This window comes from Phocoena sinus, chromosome 5, assembly GCF_008692025.1.
Source record: "Phocoena sinus isolate mPhoSin1 chromosome 5, mPhoSin1.pri, whole genome shotgun sequence".
NCBI classification, from domain to species: domain Eukaryota; kingdom Metazoa; phylum Chordata; class Mammalia; order Artiodactyla; family Phocoenidae; genus Phocoena; species Phocoena sinus.
This window is the reverse complement of record NC_045767.1, coordinates 87,870,143-87,897,893: the sequence shown is the minus strand read 5'-3', so window position 1 is coordinate 87,897,893 and position 27,751 is coordinate 87,870,143. Positions and strand designations below refer to the sequence as shown.

General features: G+C 35.4%; 1 protein-coding gene across 1 annotated transcript in view; it reads left to right on the top strand.

Moving 5' to 3' along the window:
* The first annotated feature begins 18,838 nt into the window (after positions 1-18,838).
* The window catches only part of LOC116754756 (UDP-glucuronosyltransferase 2C1-like), a 33,951-nt gene continuing 25,038 nt past the window's right edge, over positions 18,839-27,751 (top strand). Inside the window, exons 1-2 of the mRNA XM_032633673.1 lie at positions 18,839-19,722; positions 26,076-26,224. Of these exons, the coding sequence (XP_032489564.1) occupies positions 19,002-19,722; positions 26,076-26,224 (870 nt within the window). The 5' untranslated portion in view covers positions 18,839-19,001. The remainder of the gene's footprint in view (positions 19,723-26,075; positions 26,225-27,751) is intronic.

The window sequence follows — 27,751 nt, the reverse complement described above, 5'->3', positions numbered from 1 at the left end:
CTATGCCACTCATCTTAGAACACAAATACATTAATATTATCTTTTACTTCTAAGTGATACATTTCAACCTGCTAAATAGACTCTTAAAGACTTAGCTAACTCATAATTCCATCATTCCCTTCCTCCACTAAGCAACCTCCTTCATGGGCTTTGCCCTTCCTCAATTCATCTCTACCTTATATGATCCATCTCCCTTATACTTGCAGAATAAGTATTAGTTAACTGGTTAACTTAGTTTCTCCAATAATCTGAGAGATCATTTTGAATTAGAACTGTATCTTACTTGTCTCTTTATGCCCTGCAAATAATATAGAATCTGGTATATAATAAGTGCTAAAAATTGCTTGTTGAAGGTATGAAATATCAAGAATTTGGAGAAGAATTGGAATTGGATTGAAATATGGATGGATGACTGGACATAAAATCTGTACTTCTAAATTTTACCCCTCTCTTGGATTCACAGACATGTCCAGTCTTTAACTTACACACTGCAGGTCAAAAATTCTTCTGATAGCTACTCTTCCTTTAGTGTTTCATGATTTTGCTAGTGTCATTATCACACTCTGGTTGCTCAAAGTATAAACCAAGCAATTCCTTGTTAACTACTGGTCACCTTTCACTTCCCATCAGTCATTAAGACTTTCATTCTATGCTCTCCATTCACAAATCAATATTATATTCTCCCTGATACTCTCATCAAATCTTGCTTTCCTAACATTTAATTTTTAACCACTTACGTATCCTTTTTTCTCTACAACTCATCCTATTTAGAGGCCAGAATAGTTTTATTAAAGGATATATATGATCATTTTCTGAACCTGATTCGAAAATTTGAGTAGACATATTTTTATGGAGATTAAAACTGAACCCAGGGGCTTCCCTGGTGGCCCAGTAGTTGAGAGTCCACCTGCCAATGCAGGGGACACGGGCTTGTGCCCCGGTCCGGGAGAATCCCACATGCCGCGGAGCGGCTGGGCCCGTGGGCCGTGTCCACTGAGCCTGCGCGTCCGGAGCCTGCGCTCCACAACGGGAGAAGCCACAACGGTGAGAGGCCTGCGTACTGCAAAAAAAAAAAAAAAAAACTGAACCCAGAGTATAGCATTCAAGGCTCTCCAAAGTGTCTTATTTTAACTAATATTTTCCTTTTCTGCACAGTTCTTTTGTGATAGCCTCTGCTCCATACATACTGAACTAATACATATTCATCTTTTTCTCCTGCTCTTCTACTCACCTTCAGAACCCTTCTCTTGTAATCTTTGCTTCTGGGCTCAGCTGAAATGTCCCCTCCATCTTGAAGCTTTGTCTGATTTTCTTCACATTACAGTGACAGCATTTTCTGAGGCCCTGAAACTCTGTACCTTTGAACAGTATTTAGTATATTCCTTCTATATTATGTGATGTATGTGTTTTATCCACATACTAGCATGTGACCAACCTTATGACAAGACCTACATTTTATGTTTACCCAAATTATTAATCATCATGTTCCAAAAGATACTCCATATTATTTACTAGACTTACTTAAATGGCTTCTTCTATCACATTTAAAATTTTTCATTTAAAAATATCTTTTCTATTTTAACATATTTAAAACAAACTCCTAGAATGTGGCAATCATTTCCTCCAAAATATATAAATATTTCATACCTCCTTCTGAACAAATTTCATATAGTACTATGCACAGTTAAAAACACTGGCAAAGTTCTCTGCATGTAAGTGCCATTTCCTAACTCTAGAAATTAATTTTTAACTTGATCTATGTCTAAATTGCCACTTCATTTCTGTGCCCAGCAAATATTCAACCTCTGTAGAGCAGTGAGTGAGGCAGCTGCTGTCATGGTGTCTGAGAAATGGGTTTCAGCAATTCTACTGTTGCAGCTCAGCTTCACTGGCTGTGGATTCTGTGAGAAGGTCCTGGTGTGGCCCTGTGACATGAGTCATTGGCTCAATCTAAAGGTTATTTTGGAGAAACTCACAAAAAGGTGCTACAAAGTAACTGTGTTGGTGTCTCCACAAAATCTCATCACTGATCACAACAAGCCTTCCACACTGAACTTTGAGGTGGTCCCTGTGCCACAGGACAGAGAGACTGCTGAAAATACACTAAATGACTTTTCAGACCTGTCTGTTAATGTCATGCCATCATTGTCACCCTAACAATCAGCAAAACAACTGCAAGAATTTTTTCTTCAAATAAGTAGACACTTAACACTTCTGTGTGAGAGTGTTGTCTACAACCAGTCAATCATGAAGAAATTCCAGGAAACCAACTATAATATTATGATTATAGACCCTGTGATGCCCTGCGGAGAGCTGATTGCTGAGTTTCTGGGAGTCCCTTTTTTGTACACGCTAAGGCTCTCCTTGGGTAGCACAAGGGAGGAATACTGTGGGAAACTTCCAGCTCCGCCTTCCTATGTGCCTGTTGCCATGGTAGGACTAACAGACAAAATGACATTTCCAGAAAGGGTAAAAAAAATTAATGCTTTCCATTTTCTTTGACTTCTGACTCCAACAATATGACTGACACTCAGCTTTGGGACCAGTTTTACAGTAAAGTATTAGGTAGGAGACTCTGCTTTTCATTCTAAAGTAGTTATCAGAAGAAGCTAAGGAGGTTTAAGAAAAGTCTAGGAAGATGAAAGGAATATATTTTTAAAACTTTCACTTCCACATAAAATTCCACAACTGATAGCAATGAACTGTTGTTCAATAAATAATTGGGAAGGGGAGGCAAGAAATATCTTGCTATAGTTACTCTTTCTTTCCAGTCATCTATTTTGTAGGATACTTCAATACTTAAAAGATTGCTACCAAAACAAAATGAAATATAAAACATGCTATTAAATGTCAATCCAGTGGAAGATGTATTTTTGTCAGATGCAGTATATCACAAATAGGTCTAGTACACTGAGTGTTCATAAAGGAGGACATTTGACTTCTTATTGGTAAAGAGAATGTAATGTTCGTTGAAAGAGGAAGATAATCTTCTTGCCTGGTTCCAGTAATAAACTGAAACCTAAGCTATACTAACAATGGGATTAAATTGTTATTTAACTTTCTTTGAATTTTGCTCTACAAATTTAGAAAATCATAGATTATTAGATTTAAAATTTATACCATTCTCCTGTTGGACCAGAGTACCTTCTATTCCTATCTCTCTCATAAATTTGGGATGAAACTTCAGTAAGTCCTATGTGAACTGCTTCATCATAGCTGGTCATACTGAAAAGTTTCCTAGTATGTTTTATGTTTTTTGGGGGAGCATAATACAGAAACCTGGAAAATTAAATAGAAACTTAAAAGAGTTTACAGCTTGAGGTGTTAAAAACAGCATATTTTTCACTTCACTAGTTACATACGTTCTATTTTTAATCACTTGCCTTTTCTAATAAAGAATGGTTTTGCTTTACAATTTTCACATATCTAGCTCTTATCTGATCCCATCAGCTGAGGCTGGCTTTCACTTCAAATATTTTTTTTTTTACTGAAGTATAGTTGATTTACAATGTTGTGTTAATTTCTGCTGTATAGCAAGGTTATTCAGTTATATATATGTATACATTCTTTTTTATATTCTTTTTCCATTATGGTTTATTTCAGGATATTGAATATAGTTCTCGTACTATACAGTAGGACCTTGTTGTTTATGCATTCTATATATAATACTGCATCTGTTAACCCAGAATTCCCACTCTATCCCTTCCCCCACCTCCCTCCCCCTTGGTAACCACAAGTCTGTTCTCTATATCTGTGAATCTGTTTCTGTTTCATAGATAGGCTCATATGTGTCATATTTTAGATTCCACATATAAATGATATCATATGGTACTTGTCTTTCTCTTTCTGACTTACTTAGGATGATAATCTCTAGTTCCAGCCATGTTGCTGCAAATGGCATTATTTCATTCCTTTTTATGGCTGAGTAATATTCCATTGTATATATATACTACATCTTCTTTATCCATTCATCTGTCAATGGACATTTAGGTTGTTTCCATGTCTTGGCTATTGTGAATAGTGCTGCTATGAACATTGGGATTCATGTATCTTTTTGAATAATGGTTTTCTCTGGATATATGCCCAGGAGTGGGATTGTTGGACCATATGGTTCTAATTTTCATTTTTTGAGGAAACTTCATACTGTTTTCCATAGTGGCTACACCAACTTACATTGCCACCAACAGTGTAGGAGGGTTCCCTTTTCTCCACACCCTCTCCAGCATGTGCTATCACTCCAAATATTTTTGAGAGTCATGAAGAAATATGAACTAACAAACAAAAGATCATACTGGGTATTAGAAATACTAACTAATTTAACTTCCTTAATGTAGTAGTTTTCTAGGGATGCTATAACTAAATCTAAAAGACTAGATGGCATAAAAAAACAGAAGTCTATATTCTCACAGTTCTGGAAGCTAGAAGTCCAAGACCAAGGTGTTGTCAAGGCTGGTTTCCCTTGAGGCCTATCTCTCTGGCTTGTAGATGGTCACCTTCTTGCTATGTCCTCTCATGGTCTTTTCTCTGTATATGTAAATTCATAGTGTCTCTTCCTCTTCTTGTAAGGTGATCTGTCATGTTAGATTAGGGCCCCACTCATATAACCTCATTTAATTTTAATTACCTCTTTAAAGTACCTATCTTCAAATACAGTCAGATTTCAATATATTAATGTTAGAGGAACATAGTTCAGTCCATAACACTGATTTTTAATAGACACATTGTTTCACAGAACTAATAGTCAAAATAACCCACTTTAAAAATCCTTAGATTTACACATGATTTTGAATTTACACTGAATTGATTTCACAGTAAATAATTTAACAACTGATAAGAACTTCCTGGGTATAGGCAGTGTGTGGATTTAAGGTAAATAAGACTAGGGCCTTGGCCTCAATTCTTCCCTCACAAATAAACACAAAACACAGAATTAGAAATATACTCTGATTATTAGAGATGCTGCCCTAGTTCTAATCAATAACTTTCTAGGACATTTGTCATATTATACATAAATAGAGGAAAGGTATAGGATTCTGTATGTATACATATTATGAAACAAATATAGTCCTTAGGATCAATGGCAAATTTTTAACTCTAACATCTTTAATAGTTTTTCTTTTATCATAAGTACTGTCATTGATTTTCATTGCTGTACTCTCATGTTCTTTATTAAGCAATTCTGAATGCACTATGAGTATAATTTCATTCCTGATGTCATGATAAAAATAACTAATACAAATTGCTAAAAAATTTGAATGGAACAAAAGTATATATAATGAATGATAATTAGCTTCGTGATTCTCCTACATAAGCACTATTAACTTTTCTTGTTTTTACATCAAGATATTGTCTATGTATTATTAAACATAAATATACATTTTTTTCTTTCTTTTACCAGTAGGAATAATGAGTAAATATTCATGTTTACCTATTTTTTCACTTAATATATATTTGACATCTTTCCACACAACATTTTAAAATCTACATTATCCTTTATATTGATTTAGTAATATTCATATGAATGGGTATAACAAATCATTGAACTGGTCTAGTGTGAAAGCTATACTTCAATTGTTCCAGCTCTGGTGTTACAAATTATATATATATATATATATATATATATATATATATATATATATATATATATATATATATATATATTGCCCTAAACTTTGGTACTTATATCTCTGCCACAATGTCCTCTAAAATTTTTGAAACATTTAACCTTTATCTTCAGACCTTTTCTTAGGTGGCCAGCAATTATTCCATTTTCTTATGGGCTGTTTATTCTATTGATCTCTAACTGGTCTGGAATTTTAGGGAGTCTAAAGCCTTTCTTTCTATGATATGCATTACAAACATCTTTTTAAGCTCATCAATTGACTTAGGAATTTTAAACTAATTTACATCAACATAAAAATATTTTTATATAGTTTAAAAGATTACATATGAAGTTTTAGATTTTAGAAAATATCATACCAATAAAAAGTGAAAAATGTAAGTATACAGTTGATGTAAATAATAAAATAAACTTCTGTGTGCCCTACAAACAAGCTAAGAAATAGTCATCAGTTTCTTAGAAACATGCTTTTTCCAGTAAAAACCATAAGTCTGACTTTGGTGAACATTTTCTTGGAAATTTGATGTCTACCATTATATGTGATTTCTTCAACACTCTATTGTTTAGTTTATTTAAATATTATACAAATACAAGCATAGATGTGCTACTTATGCTCAATACTCTTAAAGATGCAATCATGTTTTTTTTAAGCTCTATAGATAGTGTTCTGTTGTGTGACTATATCATGACATTCTGTGGATGGACAACTATCTATTTACAATTTTTTTTATATAATGCTGCTATTATGAACATTTTTGTATATGTCCTCTGTTGTAATAACAGAGCAATAGTATCAATAGGATGTAAATTGTATATATATATATAATATATTTCCCCTACTAGGTAATTTCAGACTTTTCTCAAAAAATTATACTCCAACCAAGACTATACAAAATTTTACCTTAACCAACACAGCATTTTAGTCCTCACAGTACCACATCCTTACTTAGCATATGATTGAATGACTTTTATTAACAGTCATCAGCAACTGTCTCCATGTTCTAATTTTATAATTCCTCAAAATAATGATTTTCTTTTAAGTTTGGTCAATACGGTAGGTCTGAAATTGCATCTTAGGTTTTATTTAGATTGCTATTACTAAGATTAAGTAACTTTTCATATTTTATAGGCCATTTTTATTTCTTTTTCAGTGAATATCTTTCTCATGTCTTTTGCCCATTTTTTCTAATGGGTTTGCTTGTGCTTTCATTATGGATTCAATAAATTCCTTATATACTCTATATAAGCCTTTGTTAGTTTCATGTATTGCAAACATCTTCTTGGCAGTTTATAATGTGCTTCTCATTGTCCTAAATATCATATGAAGACCTTCAGGTTTTAAACTTAATGGAGTCAAATTAATTAACCATTTTCTTTATGCACTTGAGGAAATCCTTTCTTACTCTGAAAGCATAAAGATTGCCTTCTGTATTGTCTCCAAAGAAGCTATGGTCTTGCTTTGCTTTTGAAGATTTTAATCTACTTACTAATTTATTTTTGTGTATTTTGTAGGTTGGACTCAATTTCTTTTCTTTTCACCTTCCTTCCTTTGCTGTTCCTCCTTCTTCCTTCTTTCATGCCTCCTTCCCTCTCTTCTTCTCTCCTCTCCTTTCTTTCTTCTTTCCCTTGCCCAGGGATAAGGAGTTGTACCATTACTATTTATTCAAGGCTTCTTCTTTTCCCTAGTTAACTACAATATTTGCTTTATCATTCAGAAATTTCACTACTTAAGTGGTTTTTCTTCTATTCATTATCTTTCTTTCTTGTACTTGTTCTTTTTTCTAGCTTTATTAAGACATAATTGACGTATAACATTGTGTAAGTTTAAAGCGCACAACATGATGACTTGATACACACAAAAGTATAGCGAAATGTTTACTACAGTAATGTTAGTTAGCACATCCATCACCCCACCTATTTACTATTTTTGTGGTGAGAACATTTAACGTCTACTCTCTTAGCAGCTTTCAAGTGTATAGTACAATATTGTTAACCATAGTCATCATACTGAATATTAGATCCCCAGAACTTATGCATCTTATAACTGAAAGTTCGTACCCTTTGACCAACATCTCCCTAAGCCTCCCCCGCCCATCCCTGACAATCACCAATCCACTCCCCATTTCTTTGAATTTGGCCTTTTTTTTTTTAAGATTCCACATTTCAGTGAGATCATATAGTATTTGTTTTTCTCTGTCTGACTTATTTCACTTAGAATGTTTCATTCATTTTGTCACAAGTGTCAAGATTTTCTTCTTTTTCATGGCTGAATAATATTCCATTGTGTGTGTGTGTGTGTGTGTGTGTGTGTGTATGTGTATGTGTATACCACATCCTCTACCCACCCATCAAAAATTAGACTTATGGACTGTGGCTGGGAGGAGCTGGAACTAAGTGTATGGCCTTTTCAGTATCTCTGAGAGCACAGACAGGAGTGTCTCCTACTGGGTCCCTGGTGGCAGATCTGCTAATGGACTGTAGCTGTGATGGAGTTGCAGCTTAGTAGGGAAGTCTTTGGAATCTCTGGAGACACAGCCTTGAGTGTATTTTGCTGGGTCTGTAAGTTAGCAGGATTTTTCACAGACTGTGGCTAGAAGGGGCTAGAGCCAAGTTAGGGCCCTTTCAGAATCTCCAGGTTGTAGGTCAAAGTGTCTCCTTCTGGGACCCTGAACCCTCAGGACAGCAGGCAGACTGTGGCTGTGAGCAGGCTGGAGTTAAGTATAGGAGCCTTTCAGGATCTCCTGGGGTGCAGACAGGAGTGCCTCCTGCCTAGTTGCTGTGCCAGCAAGGCTACTTGAGGACTGTGACTGGGAGGGGCTGCAGCCCAGTTACAGGGTCTTTTCAGAATCTACAGTCTGACCAAGTTTAGCAAACTTGTTTCCAGGGATCCCATAGGTGCTCGAGCCACTTCATGGGCCATTTCAGGGCCCACAGCTGAGACTGAGGTTTGTGTGTTTATTACTCGACATGCAGGTGGGCATGACTCTTCTTGGGTTCCTTGGCATATGGTGTTGGTGACAGAACCAAAGAGAAACAGGCTGTAGCTGAGTTCTCAGGGGTACAGAGCTTTTTTCCACGTCTGCAACCAGGATCACACTCTATGGGTCAGTCATCTGATTGCAAACTTGCCTTCTCAAAAGGTCTTTTTCTGTCTTGTACTGCACCCGGATTTCACAATCTCCTATCTGTATCCTGAATCTCCAACAAAGGCACATTTGTCTGTGGATAAATGCCAAATCATTGTTGTTGAGGGGTAGGGGGATACATGAGAGACATCTTATTTGGTCGTCCTGCTCAAAATACCTAGAAGGGTAATACCCTCTCCCCTTGTATCTCTTCTAGAGCACCTTGGTTATCCTTAGCTCTTTGCTCTTCTATTGTAGATTTTTAAAATTAAATGTAAAATTCTACAAAAATTATCAAGTTTCATGAACCTTGGGATTTTGAGATTTTAATAAGAATTACAAGGAATCTGTAGATTGTTTTGGAGAGAATGGACATCTTTATGAATTTTGATTTTCCTATCAATGCACATGATAGCTCTATTTATTTTTCTACAATTTTTTTTATTGGAGTATAATTGCTTTACAATGGTGTGTTAGTTTCTGCTTTATAACAAAATGAATCAGTTATACATATACATATGTCCCCATATCTCTTCCCTCTTGCGTCTCCCTCCCTCCCACCCTCCCTATCCCACCCCTCCAGGAGGTCACAAAGCACCGAGCTGATCTCCCTGTGCTATGAGGCTGCTTCCCACTAGCTATCTACCTTACGTTTGGTAGTGTATATATGTCCATGCCTCTCTCTCGCTTTGTCACAGCTTACCCTTCCCCCTCCCCATATCCTCAAGTCCATTCTTTAGCAGATCTGTGTCTTTATTCCTGTCTTACCCCTAGGTTCTTCATGACATACAATGGGTTTTAATAAGACTTTACAATTCTAATCAGACATAGTTTACACAACTCTTATACAATTATTCAACAATTAGAAGTTGAAGTATATATTTTACTTATATTTTCTTTTATTCATACACACAAATTTCAGTTGCCATTTCACAATATTTTGTATCCACTGAAATTATCAAACTCTATTCTAATAATGTATCTGTATATTCTTTTGGAATATACAGAGAGTTTCAGCTTATCTGAACACTCAAGAGCAGAGACTCAGGATTGGAAATCACCACAGGAACCAGTCCCTGGGTAGGAACACCTAAACTATAATTGGTGAATTGCTGGAGGTTCAGTGTGGACAAATCTGAGGGTTAAAAAATCCAGTGGGACTCAGTCATAAGGGAGTCCCCACAATATTGTGAGATTTACTTCCAGGAGCTCAACCAATTTTCCATAGTAAATATCAAAGAAATATCCCTTACTTCCAGTTAGGGGAGGGGAAAAGGAATCATTTTGAAAGAAGCTAGAGCACTCTGTTCTTCCTAAAAAGGTCTGTCCTCAGGGTAAACTAGTAAACCAGTACACAATGTGTTGGGGTATTATCAGAGCCTAACTGACCTGCAGAAGAAAAATATCCAACTCCAGGTCCCTCTAGACTACCTCATGGAAAAGGGATATACCCAACTCTAGACCATCCTGCCCCAAGTAAAGTGGGAGAAAAAATTGAGAAAGAGTTGTGACAAGTCCAGAGGCATAGACTCGGTAAAATACTGAGAACAATCTTAGGGCTGTAGACTGCCTCTCTCCCCACAATTCATGACCACATTTAAAAGGCCTATTTACAATAGTTTCTTTTACCCAGTACATTATGACTGGCTATGAAGAAAAAATTACAAGGCATACCAAAAGGCAAAAACACATTTCGAGTAGTCAGAACAATCATCACCAGAGATGGCAAGAATGTTGTAATTTTCAAAACAAGGATCTGAAACAATTCTGATTAATATGCTAAAGGCTCTAAATGGATAAAGTGGACAACATGTAAAAACAGATGAACTGTGTAAGCAGTGAGATGCAAATCCTAAGAAAAACCAAAAAAGGAGAGATAAAAAATTGTAACAAAAATGAATTCAAAGATGAAATTATACTAATTCTTTATAGTCATTTTTAGAGGATAAAAGCTGAGGGAATAAGTTCTAACTCATTTTATGAGGATAGCATTACCTAAATGTCAAAACCAGACAAAGACATTACAAGGGAAGAAAGCCACAGATCAATATTTTTCATAGAGTCAGAAGTCCTCAACAAAATGTTAGAAAATTCTGCTCTGTGAAATACAATGTCAAGAGAATGAAAAGACAAGGCACAGACTGGGAGACAATATTTGCAAAAGACAGGTCTGATAAAGGACTGTTATCCAAAATGTTTTTTAAAAACACTTAAAACTCCACAAGAAGAAATCATGAAACCTGATTAAAAAGTAGACCAAAGACCATAACAGATACTGCACAAAGGAGATATATAGTTGGCAAATAAGCATATAAAAAGATGCTCCATGTCATTTGTTTTGAGGGAAATGCAAATTAAAATAATAATGAGATACCACTTCACATCTATTAAAATGGCCAAAATGCAAAACACTGACAACACCAAAAGCTGGAAAGTTGTGGAACAGGAACTCTCCTTATTGCTAGTGGGAATGTAAAGTGGTACAGCCACTTGGGAAACAGGTGGTTTCTTATAAAAGTAAACATACTCTTACCATGCTACCACACTCCTTGGTATTTAACTAAAGGAGTTAAAAACATGTTTACACGAAAATGTGCACGTGGATATTTATAGAAGTTTTATTCATATTTGGCAAAACTTGGAAGCAATCACATTGCCCTTCAGTTGATGAATGGATAAACTTGGAAGCAACCAAGTTGCAGATCCAAACAAAGGAATATTATTCAGCTCTAAAAAATGAGTTATTGAGCCACAAAGAGACATGGAACAATGGAAGAACCTTAAGTCCCTATTATTAAGGAAAAAATCCAATATGAAAAGTTTACCTACTGTACGATCCAAACTCTGACATTCTGGGAAAGGTAAAACTGTGGAGACCATAAAAAAAAAAATCAATGGTTGCTAGGAGGTTAGATGGGGATGGGGAATTTATAGGCAGAGCACGAAAGAATTTTGGGGTAGTGAAAATACTCTGTATGATACCATAATGATTGATTATGTCTTTATTATTTGTCCAAAACCACAGAATTTATAATACTAGGAGTTAATTATAATGTAAACAACAGACTTTGGATGATTATAATGTTTCAGTGTGGGTTCATCAATTGCAACAAACGTACGATTCTCTTGGGGGATGTTGATACTGAAGGAGTCTATGCATGGGTGAAGACAAGGATACATGGGAGATATCTCCACTTTCCCCTCAGTTTTGCTGTGATCCAAAAATTGCTCTAAAAAAGTAAAGTATTAATTTTTTAAAAGTGATACAGAAATTATGCATATTAGTTTTCTCACATGCCTTTGAAAGGAATGAACAAGCTAAAGAGCCTAGAAAAGTTATTTCTAGGTTGATATCTGCGGCTTGCCTGACTTACCACCGAGAGATTGGTAACTCCTCTGCTCAATTCCCTCCATCCAACTCACCTACATTAAGGCTTTTGCCATACATTCAGGCTACCTCTAAGAAGTCTTTGAAATTGAAAGGCATCTCAGTAAACTCACCATGTAGGATTACAGTAATAGATTCAAACAATAACAATATTTACATGGTAATTCAAATTTAATGGCCATTTATCAATTATTTATATAATTTTCCACTGTGTTCATAACTCACTTTGTGTAATAATATAACTATAGGAAAAAGATTGGTGGTAAAGTTTAATTCCATATTATTGTTTTGCAAGTCATCAGCATAACATTTAGAATGTCTTTTTTTTTTTAAAAACATCTTTATTGGGGTATAATTGCTTTACAATGGTGTGTTAGCTTCTGCTTTATAACAAAGTGAATCAGTTATACATATACATATGTTCCCATATGTCTTCCCTCTTGCGTCTCCCTCCCTCCCACTCTCCCCATCCCACCCCTCCAGGCTGTCACAAAGCACCAAGCTAATATCCCTGTGCCTTGCGGCTGCTTCCCCCTAGCTATCTACCTTACTACGTTTGTTAGTGTGTATATGTCCATGACTCTCTCTCGCCCTGTCAAAACTCACCCTTCCCCCTCCCCATATCCTCAAGTCCGTTCTCCAGTAGGTCTGCGTCTTTATTCCTGTCTTACCCCTAGGTTCTTCATGACATTTTTTTTCCTTAAATTCCATATATATGTGTTAGCATACAGTATTTGTCTTTTGCTTTCTGACTTACTTCACTCTGTATGATAGACTTTAGGTCTATCCATCTCATTACAAATAGCTCAATTTCATTTCTTTTTATGGCTGAGTAATAGTCCATTGTGTATATGTGCCACATCTTCTTTATCCATTCATCCGATGATGGGCGCTTAGGTTGTTTCCATCTCCGGGCTATTGTAAATAGAGCTGCAATGAACATTTTGGTACATGACTCTTTTTGAATTTTGGTTTTCTCAGGGTATATGCCCAGTAGTGGGAAATTGCTGGGTCATATGGTAATTCTATTTGTAGTTTTTTAAGGAACCTCCATACTGTTCTCCATAGTGGCTGAAACAATTCACATTCCCACCAGCAGTGCGAGAGTGTCCCCTTTTCTCCACACCCTCTCCAGCATTTATTGTTTCTAGATTTTTTGATGATGGCCATTCTGACTGGTGTGAGATGATATCTCATTGTAGTTTTGATTTGCATTTCTCTAATGATTAATGATGTTGAGCATTCTTTCATGTGTTTGTTGGCATTCTGTATATCTTCTTTGGAGAAATGTCTATTTAGGTCTTCTGCCCATTTTTGGATGGGGTTGTTTGTTTTTTTGTTATTGAGCTGCATGAGCTGCTTGTAAATTTTGGAGATTAATCCTTTGTCAGTTGCTTCATTTGCAAATATTTTCTCCCATTCTGAGGGTTGTCTTTTGGTCTTGATTATGGTTTCCTTTGCTGTGCAAAAGCTTTGAAGTTTCATTAGGTCCCATTTGTTTATTTTTGTTTTTATTTCCGTTATTCTAGGAGGTGGGTCAGAAAGGATCTTGCTGTGATTTATGTCATAGAGTGTTCTGCCTATGTTTTCCTCTAAGAGTTTGATAGTTTCTGGCCTTACATTTAGGTCTTTAATCCATTTTGAGCTTATTTTTGTGTATGGTGTTAGAGAGTGATCTAATCTCATACTTTTACATGTACCTGTCCAGTTTTCCCAGCACCATTTATTGAAGAGGCTGTCCTTTCTCCACTGTACATTCCTGCCTCCTTTATCAAAGATAAGGTGTCCGTATGTGCGTGGGTTTATCTCTGGGCTTTCTATCCTGTTCCACTGATCTATCTTTCTGTTTTTGTGCCAGTACCATACTGTCTTGATTACTGTTGCTTTGTAGTATAGTCTGAAGTCAGGGAGCCTGATTCCTCCAGCTCCTTTTTTCATTCTCAAGATTGATTTGGCTATTCGGGGTCTTTTGTGTTTCCATACAAATTGCGAAATTTTTTGTTCTAGTTCTGTGAAAAATGCCAGTGGTAGTTTGATAGGGATTGCATTGAATCTGTAGATTGCTTTGGGTAGTAGAGTCATTTTCACAATGTTGATTCTTCCCATCCAAGAACATGGTATATCTCTCCATCTATTTGTATCATCTTTAATTTCTTTCATCAGTGTCTTATAATTTTCTGCATACAGGTCTTTCGTATCCTTAGGTAGGTTTATTCCTAGATATTTTATTCTTTTTGTTGCAATGGTAAATGGGAGTGTTTTCTTGATTTCACTTTCAGATTTTTCATCATTAGTATATAGGAATGCCAGAGAGTTCTGTGCATTAATTTTGTATCCTGCTACTTTACCAAATTCATTGACTAGCTCTAGTAGTTTTCTGGTAGCATCTTTAGGATTCTCTATGTATAGTATCATGTCATCTGCAAACAGTGACAGCTTTACTTCTTCTTTTCCGATATGAGTTTTTTCTTAATTAATTTTTAGTGGAATATAGTTGATTTACAATGTTGTGTTAGTTGCTGTACAGCAAAGCAAATTGGGAGATTGGGTTTGACATATGAATTCTTTTTATACTTTGGATATTAATATCTTATCAGATATATGATTTGCTAATATCTTCTCCCATTCTGTCTGTTACCTTCTCTTTTGTTGATTTTTCATTTTTCTGTGCAGAACTTATTAGTTTGATAAGGTCCCACTTGTTTATTTTTGCTCTTGTTGCTGTGCTTTTGGTGTCAATCCAAAAAATCATTGCCAAGACCAATGTCAAGGGGCATTTCTCCTGTCTGTTTCTCTAGGAATGTTTTCAGTTTTTGTTATCATATTTAATTCTTTATCCATTTCATGCTAATTTTGTGAGTGGTGTTGTATAAGGGTTCAGTTTCATTCTTCTACCTGTGGTGACCTGGTTTTCCTACCCCATTTACTGAAGAGATTATCCATTCCCCATTTAGAGTTATTGGATTTTGTGTCAAATATTAGTTGACCTTACTTATGACAGCTTTTTTTTGAACTCTCAATTCTGTTCCATTGGTCAATGTGCATATTTTATACCAGTGCCATACCGTTTTGATTATTATTCCTTTGTAATATAATTTGAATCAGGAAGTGTAATGCCTCCAGCTCTGTCCTTCTTTCTTGAGATTGCTTTGGCAATTCAGGGTGTTTTGTGGCTCCATACAAATATTAGGATTGTTTTTTCCTATTTTTGTGAAGATGCATTGGAATTTTTATATGAATTGCATTAAATAGAGAATGCTTTGGTTATTATGGACATTTTAACAATATTCTACTCATCCATGACTTTGTATATCATTATAACTTTTTGTGTCTTCTTCTATTAATTTCAAAAATGTCATAGTTTCCTGTGTACAGAACTTTCCTTTCACCTCCTAGGTAAATTTATTCCTAAGCATTTTATTATTTGTTATGCCATTTTGAATGGGATTATTTTCTTTGTCCCTTTTTTAGGTGTTTTGTTAATAGTGTATAGAAACACAACTTATTTCTTTTATGTTTATTTTTATCCTGAAAATATACTGAATCCACTGATTGTTTCTAACAATTTTTTGGTGGAGTCTTTAGAATTTCCTATATATAAGATCATGTCATCTGCAAAGAAACACAATTTTACTTTTTCCTTTCAAATTTGGATGTCGTTTATTTATCTATTTATTTATTTATTTTTGGCTGATTGCTCTGGCCATGACTTCTCATACTCTGTTGAATAGAACATATTTGTTATTCCTGGTGGAACTTCAGAGGGAAAGTTTTCAATGTTTTATTATTTACTATTATGTTATCTGTGGGTTTGTCATGGATTGCCTTTATTATGTTGTCATGTTCTTTTTATACCCCGTTTAAGTGTTTTTATCATGAAAAGATGTTGTTTTTCCAAACTTTTTGCATCTATTGAGATGATCACATAATTTTTATTTTTCATTCTCTTAATGTTGTGTATCATATTATTGATTTACTTATGTTGACTCATCCTTGAAGCCCAGGGATAAATCCCATTTGATCATGGTGTATGGTCCCTTTTTTTGCACTGTTTAATTTGGTTTGTTAATGTCCTATTGAAAAATTTTACGTCTATATTCATCAAAGATATTGGTCTGTAATTTTTTACTCAGATTTTGTTTTTCTGGGAAATTATTTATCTCTATTTTTGAAGGACATCATTTTCAGGTAAAATATTTTGGGTCACATTTTGTCTTTCAGAACTTTGAATATACGAACCAACTCTGTCCTGGACTGTGAAGTTTCTACTGAGAAATCCAATAATATTCCAATGGGGATTTCTTTGTCTGATATGAGGTGTTTTTCAGACTTTCTCAGAACATTTCTATGGATACGTCTGTTCCACATTGCTTCTTCCCTCTTGAGGGGGATTTCTTTCAATTGTATGTCTCCTTTTGATCCCACAATGCAAGCCACATGTTGAGAATCTTCCATTTATTTTCCCTAGTACTGAGTCCTGAAATGTTAGTTTGTGAGTATTCTTCCAATCCAACAGACATGGGTCTGATTTCTGCACTTGCTAATTCCTGCTGTCCATGGCAGTGCACAGAAGGATACATTTCTGTGGGTCAGGGAGGAGGAGCAGAGTGGTGTGGGTGAGGTACACGAAGCACTGGAGAAACCTGTGGTCACTCAGAGGGGTCTGCAGATAAGGTGCCCAAGGAGATGGTGGGAATCCTGATGGAGTCCACAAATGGTTTAGCAGGAAGAATCACAAAGTGGTTAGTAGCAGTGCTTTGATGAGTTTAAGGCCTGGCAATGATCCCAGCCTCTCGTAGCCCCTACGCTTTTCAGATCACCTCAGTAATCTCAGTAAGGTGAGGAAAAAGTGTACATTCTTTATTGCTGGGGAAACCAGGCACTCACTCATACAATTTCACTTTCCCCTGTGGGAGACATTACATTTCACATGTATCTTTCCTGGCAATAAGCCACAATAATGGGGAAAGGAATGACACAGAAAAATGAAACTATTCTTCTTACCTTCTTCAATGCACACATTTTTGGAATTATTTGCTTCAGTGGTGGAACAAAACTTCTTCACTAGACTTTCTGATTCCCAGAAAGTTATGCTCACCCCTGGGGGAATGCCAAAATCACTGTTCTGTGGGGATGACAGTAGAGATATCCTATTCTGCAGTCTTGCTGATGTCACTACAGAAAAGAAATTCTTACCATGAAAACCTCAAAGGAAGCTGATATCAATGGAGGTGGAACAACATAAGATTAGAAAACAAGTCAGGATCTTGTGGGTCATTTCAGAGAATATAGATTTTAATGTATAGATGAGAGAAAGTTATTAAAGCATTTTACTCAAGTATGATAATTTCTGAAACAGATTTTTTTTGAAAATCCGAAAAGTTTCTCTATGGAGAGTGAGTATGCAGAAGTTGAAGCAGTGATATCAGAAGGGTACTGCAGTAAGTCAAAGTTAGATATAAAAATGACTAGAGTCAGATAGATGCAGTGAAGACTACAAATGAAAATAGGTTGATTTATAATTTGTGAGTAGAATGTATAGAAATAGTAAGCAATTGAATAATTACACAATTATATTTTTATTAAGGACCAGTTATTCTCATGATAATGTTATTATCATTATATATTCTTATTGATTAATTGCTTGAGGAAAATCAACTTTTTAAGCAAAAGGATTATAGATGAAGTTATTGTCCTAAATATCATTGAATCCATTTCTACATGGTATAGTGTCTTCCAGTTGTGAAGATCCAAGCAAAAAATGGAATTTTACATTATAAAAAGTATCTTAGAACAGGAAGGCAAGGAAAATAGAATTGGATGTGCTGGAAGGAAGGATAAGATTATCAAGTTATGTTCTTCATGACTTCTGCATTCTAAGATATCTCTTCTCGATATAACATTAATCTGATGAGAACCAGAACTTGAACTCCTATCTTCGTTAACAGTAAAAAGATATCTTTTTCTTCTTCTCTTAAAGATAGATGTGATTTAGCAGGAAAGGCACTGAATTTAGCTTCAGAACATTTGGATCTAAATCTCCCTGCCTTAACATCTCAAAGTGTGCATTCTCTCCTTCTGGCAGTAAGTGATGGCCTCATTCTTTTTTTTTTTTTTTTTTTTAATTTATTTATTTATTTTTGGCTGTGCTGGGTCTTCGTTTCTGTGAGAGGGCTTTCTCTACTTGTGGCAAGCAGGGGCCACTCTTCATCGCAGTGCGGGGGCCTCTCACTGTTGTGGCCTCTCGTTGCGGAGCACAGGCTCCAGACGCACAGGCTCAGTAGTTGTGGCTCACGGGCCCAGCTGCTCCGCGGCATGTGGGATCTTCCCAGACCAGGGCTTGAACCCGTGTCCCCTGCATTGGCAGGCAGATTCTCAACCACTGCACCACCAGGGAAGCCCGATGGCCTCATTCTTATCTGCAATATTTGGCAGAATTTTCAGTATGAGAAACACTACAGAGACCATTCTGTTCAAAAGAACATTCAAATAAAACCAGAGAAAAAGATCCAAACAATCTAGTCTTATTTGAATATGCATCAGATGATGATGGATTTTCTTAATATTATTTAGAAATTATTATGGATTTGTGTTTAACTTCACACACCCTTTTTTTGATATCCTCTAAAAGAAGTTTGGTAACTCTCATTCTGAGGTTTGTTTTTTCCTAACTTATTTTATTGACTTTATTGACTTTTTTTTCCATCAAGGCACTTGCATTTCATTTTACTCCTCAATACAAAGTACACAACTCAAAGTTCAGCCCAACCTACTATAAATTGATTGGGAGGGTCAAGTACAAATCTTTGGATTGTGAGTTTCATGCACTTGGTTTAAGCCCAGATTTAGTCTGAGCAAACTTAATATCATGAAGACTGTGAAAGGCTTCTGTGTCCTTTTCATGCTGCATCTATGGTTCTTTGACTCTGGAAGGACTGGGAAGGTACTTGTATGGCCCATGGATTTTAGTCATTGGATTAATCTAAAAGTTATTCTGGAAGAACTCCACCTTCATGGACATGAGATAACCATCCTGGTACCTTCAACAAGTTCTCTGCTTGATCATACCAAGATTCCCTTTAATGTGGAGATACTTCAACTTTCAATAAGTAAAAAAAGTTTCATGGAAGAGTTCAGTGCTGATCTCTATACACTTTCTTTTGAACTGCCGAAACTTTCATGGTGGGACAGGCAAGTGAAAATGACAAAAGTTATAAAAAATTTTTTAGCATCAGCTAAAAGAGTATGTGACAGTGCTGTCACAAACAAGGATTTACTCAGCAGGCTACAGGCAGCTAAATTTGATATCTGTATTGCTGACCCTTTAAGCTTTTGTGGGGAATTGGTGGCTGAACTCCTCAATATTCCATTTATATACTCTTTTCGGTTTTCCTATGGGAATGTGATTGAGAGATTGTGTGCCAGGCTTCCTATGCTTTCTTCATATGTTCCTGGCATCACATCAAGACTGACAGACAACATGACTTTTATACAGAGGCTGGAGAACTGGTTATTGTATACAATGAGTGATATGATGTCTTCATACTATGCATTTGCAGAATGGGATGAGTATTACAGCAAGATTTTAGGTGAGAGAAATTTGCATGTAATAATGATTCATATGTCATATGTAAAATGTGAATATTTATCCGACTGTAGGAAAACTTACAAAAGACTTTTTTTTTTTAAGTGAGGACCCAAGCTCCTGTTGCTTAACTGTTTTGAGTGAAAACAATAAAAACAACTCTTTTTCTTTCTTTTTTTAAACTTTTTCTTTTTCTTTTTTTTTTTTTTTTAGATCATTGAGTACTGCAAACATATCAGAGAAGGAATATTCTCTATATTTCTCCATAAATTCTGTTTGATGCTACTAATTTTTTTTCCAGAGTATCTGGAAAACCCAAATCTGACGTGTGCTTAAGTTCCATAACCTTAGACTACTTCTCCCTTGTCTACTTCTCCTTTTATACACTTGTTTTCTTTCTGATTAACCTGCTGTCTCTCAGGCTTTCTGTTTGCATCCTATCAAGGCTTGATTGACTGATTCCTGGGCTTGGAAAGTGGTAAGCATGAAACTGGAAAATAAATAAATATATCTTGATTTCATTTGCTCTTGTCTTCAAAAGGAGAAACAAGGAATATTTTTCTCTAAAGGACCATGTTTCTAGACTTTTAAACTTATCCCATTGTTATCTTGTTATTGTTCTATTCATAATTGCATTAGAGGTCAACTAGAGAGCTTTGACCCTGAGCACAAAGCTTTTCTCAATTTAAGCAAGTCTGTAACCACTTTAATTTTCCTTTTGCATAATTGATTTTTTTATTAAAGAAACTTTTATTTAATTGTGTTAAGGATGATTTTGCATAGTATATTAGTTATCTTAGAGGAAGCAGTATCCTATTTATATTATTTAGATTTTTTGAGATATAATTAATATATAGCATTGTATTAGTTTCAGGTGTGGATGAAAAAGTTAATCAATAGTCAATCTAAGAAATGGACAACTTTATTTGAGCCAATGTGGGGATTATAACCCAGGAGACAGTCTTTCAGAAAGCTCTGAGGAATATTTCACCCATTAGAAGTCAAAGCACAGTTATATGTTTTTGAGACAAAGGGTTTTACATCAAAGGGTTATACATCAGAGTAATGTATTGACAGTTTACATAGGACAACAAAGCGAGTAATGAGTTACTGTGACCCTTTAGGGGATTAAGGAAGGAATGTTATATCCTAAGGAGTTACCTTGTTGGCACCAGGAGGAAACTGGCTTTTTTGTTTGTTTCATTTTTGTTTTGTTTGTGAGCAGGCATTCCTGTGTCTTCTAAGGAGATCTTGTTAATGTACAATGCAGATGCAAAATGGACGCTAAAGGGGAGCAGGGTAGTAGCTCAAATGGCAGAGAAAATTTTACATTAAATTTTTCTTGTCCTGCCTTAAAATCATTTTGTTTCATCACAGGTGGACAACATAATGATTTTATATTTGTATATATAGTGAAATGATCACCACTATAACTCTAGTTAACATTCATCACCACACATAGTTAAAAGTCTTTTTTATCTTGAGATGAAAACTTTAGATCTATTCTCTTAGCACATTTTAAATATTCAATACAGTATTATTAGCTATAGTCACCATACTGTACATTACATCCCCAGAACTGAAAGTTTATAACTTTTGTCCACCTTTACCTATCTATTGTGCCCACCCTCCAACCGTAGGATCTTGCAACAACCAATCTATTCTCTGAAACGTTTTTTTCTTTTTTTTTTTTTGAAGTTCCACATCTAAATGATATCAAACAGTATTTGTCTTTCTCAGTCTGACTTACTTCATTTACCACAATTTCCTCAAGTTCCATTCTTGTTTATGCAAATGGAAGGTTGTCCCTTTTTCTCATGACTTAATATTACTCCATTGTTTATATAACCATGCTTTCTTTATCCATCACCCATTGGAAAACAGATTGTTTCCATATTATGGCTATTGTAAATAATGATGCAATGGACATGAGAGTATAGTAGGAATTTTATTTTGAGTTTTTTGAGGAACATCCATACTATTTTCCAAAGTACCTGCACCAATTTACATTCCCACCAACAGTGCACAAGTGCTCCCTTTCCTCCACATCCTCACCAGTATTTGTTAACTCTTGTCTTTTCGATGATAGCTATCCTAATAGGTGTGAGGTGATTCCTCATTGTGATTTTGATTTGCCTTTCTCTGATGATTAGTGATGCTGAGCACCTTTTTATGTATTTGTTGTCTATTTGAATATCTTCTTTGGAAAGATGTCTACTCAGGTCCTTTGCTCATTTTTTTAAATGAATTATTTGCATTTTTGTTTGTTTGTTTTTTTGCTGTCGAATTCTACGAGTTCCCTAGACATTTTGGGTGGTAATGACAAATCAGATACATGGTTTCCAAATATTTTCTCTCATTTCATAGGTTGCTTTTTCATTTTGTTGATCATTCCTTTTGCTCTTCAGAAGCTTTTTAATTTGAAGTAGTCTTCACTTTTTTATTTTTAATTTTATTGCTTATGCTTTTGGTGTCATATTTTAAATTTATTTATTTATTTTTGGCTGTGCTGGGTCGTCGTTTCTGTGCGAGGGCTTTCTCTAGTTGCGGCGAGCGGGGTCCACTCTTCATCGCGGTGCGCGGTGCGCGGGCCTTTCACTGTCTCGGCCTCTCTTGTTGCGGAGCACAGGCTCCAGACGCGCAGGCTCAGTAGTTGTGGCTCACGGGCCCAGTTGCTCCGCGGCATGTGGGATCCTCCCAGACCAGGGCTCGAACCTGTGTTCCCTGCATTGGCAGGCAGGTTCTCAACCACGAGCGCCACCAGGGAAGCCCCTTGGTGTCATATTTTTAAAATTATTGCTAAGACCCATGTCAAGAAGCTTTTCTCCCATGTTTCCTTCTAGGAATTTTATGGGTTTTCAGGTCTTATATTTATGTTTTTAATCCTTTGCAAGTTAATTTTTGTAGCAGAGTAAAATGTGGGTCTAGTTTCATTCTTTTGCATGTGAATATCCAATTTTTTCAGCGAAAATTATTTAAAAGACTGTCTTCCTCCACTATTTCTGGCTGCCTTGTGAAATATTAGTTGACCTTATATGCATGGGCTTATTTCTGGGCTGATCAATGGGTTTGTTTTCATGCCAGTACCACATTGTTTTGATTAATACAGCTTTAAAATATTGCTTGAAATCAGAAAGTGTGATGCCTCCAGATTTGTTCTTCTTTATCATAAATGCTTTGGCTATTTGGAGTCTTTTGCACTTCCATATGAATTTTAAAAGTGTTTTCTTTGTTACATATTTTAACAGAAGTATCTCTAATACCCTATCATTACTAAAAATTAATTTTATTCCTAAAGAATTAAAATTTACCATTTTGGTTGTGATCTATTATTTTATGTAGCCACTTCCTTTTTTCTTTTTTGGATATCTGTTCAAAATTTCCTCTGAGAAATTATTTCTTCAACAACTCACAAACAATATGAGTGCTTCTAATGAAGTATGCTGCCCAGGAATATGCCATATATTCAAAAAAGGCATATAACTTAATCAAGGTCGACATGTTGCACTGAGGATTTTTCTGGGCACTCTGACAGAAACAGGTGCTTATATCTCTAGACTTGACCCTAAAACAAAAAAAAATGTGGACAGAAACTGCTGCACCCATCACTTACCCAAAGTCACAGTCCAAGCTGCAAAAGGCAAAACCGAAAAAAGATAACTTAAAATCTCATCCTAGTGACATTTTCTGAGCCATGGATCAAGCAGTGACTGATCTACAGGTGTATTGAAGTTATTTGTTTACCTCTGGTTCCAGCAATTTTGTACTCAGTTTTGGAAGCTCTTTTGTAGTGAGACATAAGTTATAGGACACAACTCTGTCTCTGATTCCTTGCTAGCTCTTGGCACCTTAGAACATTCTTTTGGGGAATATATCAATAATCTGAGAAAGAATAATAAAGTCTTGGTAAATAGAAGAAAAAAATTTCTTTTACTCTCATAAATTTTAAAATGCTATTAGACATAGATTATCATTCAGTATCAATTTAGTATCTCCATTATAAAATGTATTCCAAGTATATTTTTCAAATTTTAAAACTGTAACTCATAACTTATACAATTATAAATTGAATCATGTCATAGATATGTTCAAATAATTGAGGAGAAAACAAGTAAGAAGGTATCTGGTTCAAACAATATTTTGAGGAAATATTAATATAACATTTTGGGAGACAAAGGAATGTTAGGATAATACTATTGGGTTAGACACAAAAATGGTCAATGTCTAATAGAGCAATAAAATCATAATTTAGGGGATGATATTTTCTACCAGACAGAAATATGCACACCAACTTTTTAACTTCACAGTGTCTGAACAAAAAAGTCCAAAATAAATCAATAATAAATAACAAAATAAAATGTAGGCACACTTTCCTGAAGATGTAAATAATCCTTTAATCATTCAACAAATGCTCCAGCATTATATCAAATGTGGCATTGCTTTTGGAAATTTGGAAAAGTTTTTCCAAATTTGACATATTTTCTCACAATCTCCTTATTCAGATCAATTATTTTTTTATTTCTCCTACAATATTATCTTCATTTCAATAAGATGCATTAATCACACCAGATTACTAAATCAGTAGTGGAGAATTAACAGGAAAAAGATATCATCTTGATATGAAAGAAAGTGAACCAAACATATGACCCTGCAATTCTACTCCTAGGTTTATAACCAAGAAAAATGAACACATATGTCCACAGAAAACATATACACGAATGCTCAGAGCAGCATTATTCATAGTAGATAAATGTGAAAACAACCCAAAAGTTCACCAACTAATGAATGAATAAACAAAATGACGTATATCCTTACAAAAATATCATTCAACAGCAAAAAGTAATGAAATACTGATACATACTACCACGTGGATGACCCATGAAAAACATTATGCTAAATGAAAGAAGGCAGCAAAAAAGACCACATAGTGTATGATTTCATTTATATTAAGTTAAATAAGGTTTTTCTGGAATAGGCAAATGAAGCAAAAAGTAGATTAGTGGTTGTCATGGGCTGGGAAGAGGGAGAAATGAAGAATGACTGCCAATGGATACAGGATTTCTTTTGCAAGTAATAAAAATTTTTTTAATTTAATAATGGTGATGGTTTCACAATGTTATAAATGTACTAAAAACTACTCAATAGTTTATTTAAAAAGAAGAATTTTATGGTATATAAATTATACCTCAATAAAACTGTCATTAAGAAAAGCGTGGGAGTAAAGCATCACACAAAGAGAATAAAATTATACCCATGGCTGATACAAATAAGGCTCCAATATGGGGTCTGTACTGGGTCTGAAACTGGATTTTGAATACTTTTGTCATTACCAGAATAAAACCCCTAAATTACTGAGATTTGCTTGTGATCTCTTACATAGATAGATTGTCCTGGTAAGATCAAAAGCCTTATATTTTCTGATCAAAACTTTATCACACTTAGAACATCAAGGAGAATATTCAAAAAGCCATGCAGTGAGAAACCAGATAGCTATGGTTTCCTCCTATCAGTGATATGGAGTACGTATTTCAAAAGGACACCAAAACTCTGGGTAAGGTTCCTTATACCACAGTAATTGAATAGAATTCAAAAATGAAGCTCTGGTTCCCAACTAAGTAAAATGATTTAATTCAGAGTCACTAATCTGAGTTCTTATTCCGTTAATGTTCACTTGGTTTCCACTTCAGTTCAAAGGTAACCCTTTTGTACTGTTTACCAGCTAAATATGTCAAAATAGCAAATATTTCATCACGAAATTATTATGCAGTGCTCTCTCTTCACCAAAGAGGACAAAGTCTTGTAAAACAGGAGCTATAATTATGTACAGCAAAGGAATAATCACTTTTAAATGTTTATGAAAAGATTTCCATTCCTGATAGGATAAGTATGGAAGCATAGTCCCAAACACCAGAAGAAAAGATGGATACATTTCAAAAGTTGTTTTTAAAAGATATCAGAGGTTTTGGAGCAATGAGGATGAGATAAATTGGAAATCCAGAAGAGGAGGAGACTCTACCATAGTAGGCTGGGATCACTGGCTGAATTTCTTGTTCATTGCTAGGAGCACATGCTGATTCTGAGCTTGGAGTGGGACTCAGGCTTAGCTCAAGCAGAAAGAGTCTGTTGGCAGAGAGAAAGTAGCAGGCTTTTGCCTTGTTCCATACTTAAATCTGTGTTTGGTTATTCATAATCTCAGTATTGTGTGCTCTTGGGGGGCAAAGGCCTATTGATTTCTCATGGGTTGCATAGAACTAATATTGCTTCTTTAAAGATTTTTCTTAGCAAATTCTATAGTAAAACATGTCCCACTTAACATATCAGATTGTTTTCCCTCTATCGTCTTTTATTTTTGTTCAGGAAAATGTACCACATTATGTGAAATTATGGGGAAAGCTGAAATGTGGTTGATTCGAACATACTGGGATTTTGAATTTCCATTCCCTTACTTACCTAACATTGAATTTGTTGGAGGACTGCACTGCAAGCCTGCAAAGCCCCTACCTAAGGTAATTAAATGTGCTTCTTTTTGCTTCTCTGAGTATTTACTTCCTGGAATCATTTCTAGTTTATTATTTTTTAGTATTTGACCCTCAAACTGAAAACCTGGACACAGGAATTATCCACCTTAGACTATTACATTACCATTAAGTATTTACTACATTATTGTGGTAATCATTAGTGATGCTTATCAAATATGCCACATATTTGACAACAGTAATGTCCCTAGCCCCTGAGTTTAGTGGAATTGTCCAATACTCTCAGGGCAATGAGAATAAACTGAAGTGACAGGTATCACTTCCAGGTCCAACACAATTATCAGGTGCACTTACTCCAGAGTTCTCTTTTCCTTTGTGATGTCTTTGGGCTGTGTTCCAGAGTAGCTACTCTGCTAATCTGAGTCCTGGTTAAAGAATATATATAACAGTTGCAGCTCAATGATGGACATATGGCATGAGAAAGAAATAATGTAACAGGGAAGAGCCAAATCTTGACTACATGTTGTATCTGTTTCTTTTACTTTAACCTTTGCTTTCTGCTGCTTTTGTTCACTAAAAGGATACTGTCTATACATAATGGCTTGCCTTGGGGAACCCTACCCCTCTGCCTGAATGTTAAACCAAAGTGCCTTTGTTCAGGCAAACATCCAGACCCTGTCCACCTGTGGATGGCTACAAGAAAGAAGAAATTAACACATCCCCTCCCGGAGGCTGGCAGTTCCAGGTGATATTTGCAAAACTTATGGCCTTTTTACTTTACTTCCTCATCTCCCCCACACACACTTTGTGCTATAAAAGAAACTGGCATCCAAACCCCGATAAGATGGTTATTTTGAGACTTTAGTCTGCCATCTTCTCAGTTTGCCGGCTTTCTGAATAAAGTCATATTCCTTGCCTCAGCACCTCGTCTTCAGTTCATTGGGCAGTCCTGCAGTGAGCATAGCGAGCTTGGACTTGGTAACAATAAGGTGTTGTTTTAGGCAACTGAGATTTTGGAGCTGAAAGTTATTTTGCATAACCTGGTCTAAAAGCTGGACATAGTAGGGAAATTATAATAGTTTGAGAAAAGATCAAATAGAGATGGATGGCCCACCCAAAATCCTGACATAAGTTCAGTAATGGTGACCTGTTTGGTTTGAATAGAGGAGAGAAATTAGCCTGGAGAGATGATCGGAGGATAGGTTATAAATAAACAAATGGGCAATACTAAGTATTCTTTACTTCAAATTTAAGGTCAATGAATGATCAATGTATACTTTTTAAGCAGTAACGTGATACAACTTACCCTTTCATAAATATTATCTATTGAATTGTTTGGAATGGAGCAAGATTTAAAGGAGGGAAATGAGCTGAGATAGAAGTGCAATAGTTCCTGCAAGCCATTGTAGAGATCCAAACTATAATATGATAACAATTTTGAGTATAAATGGAGAGGTTTAGGAAGTATTTACAAAGAAAGTCAATAGGATTTTCTGATATGCTAGAGATTAAGGGAGTTCCAGAATTAATCCTTGGCTTTTTGTTTCTTTGTACATG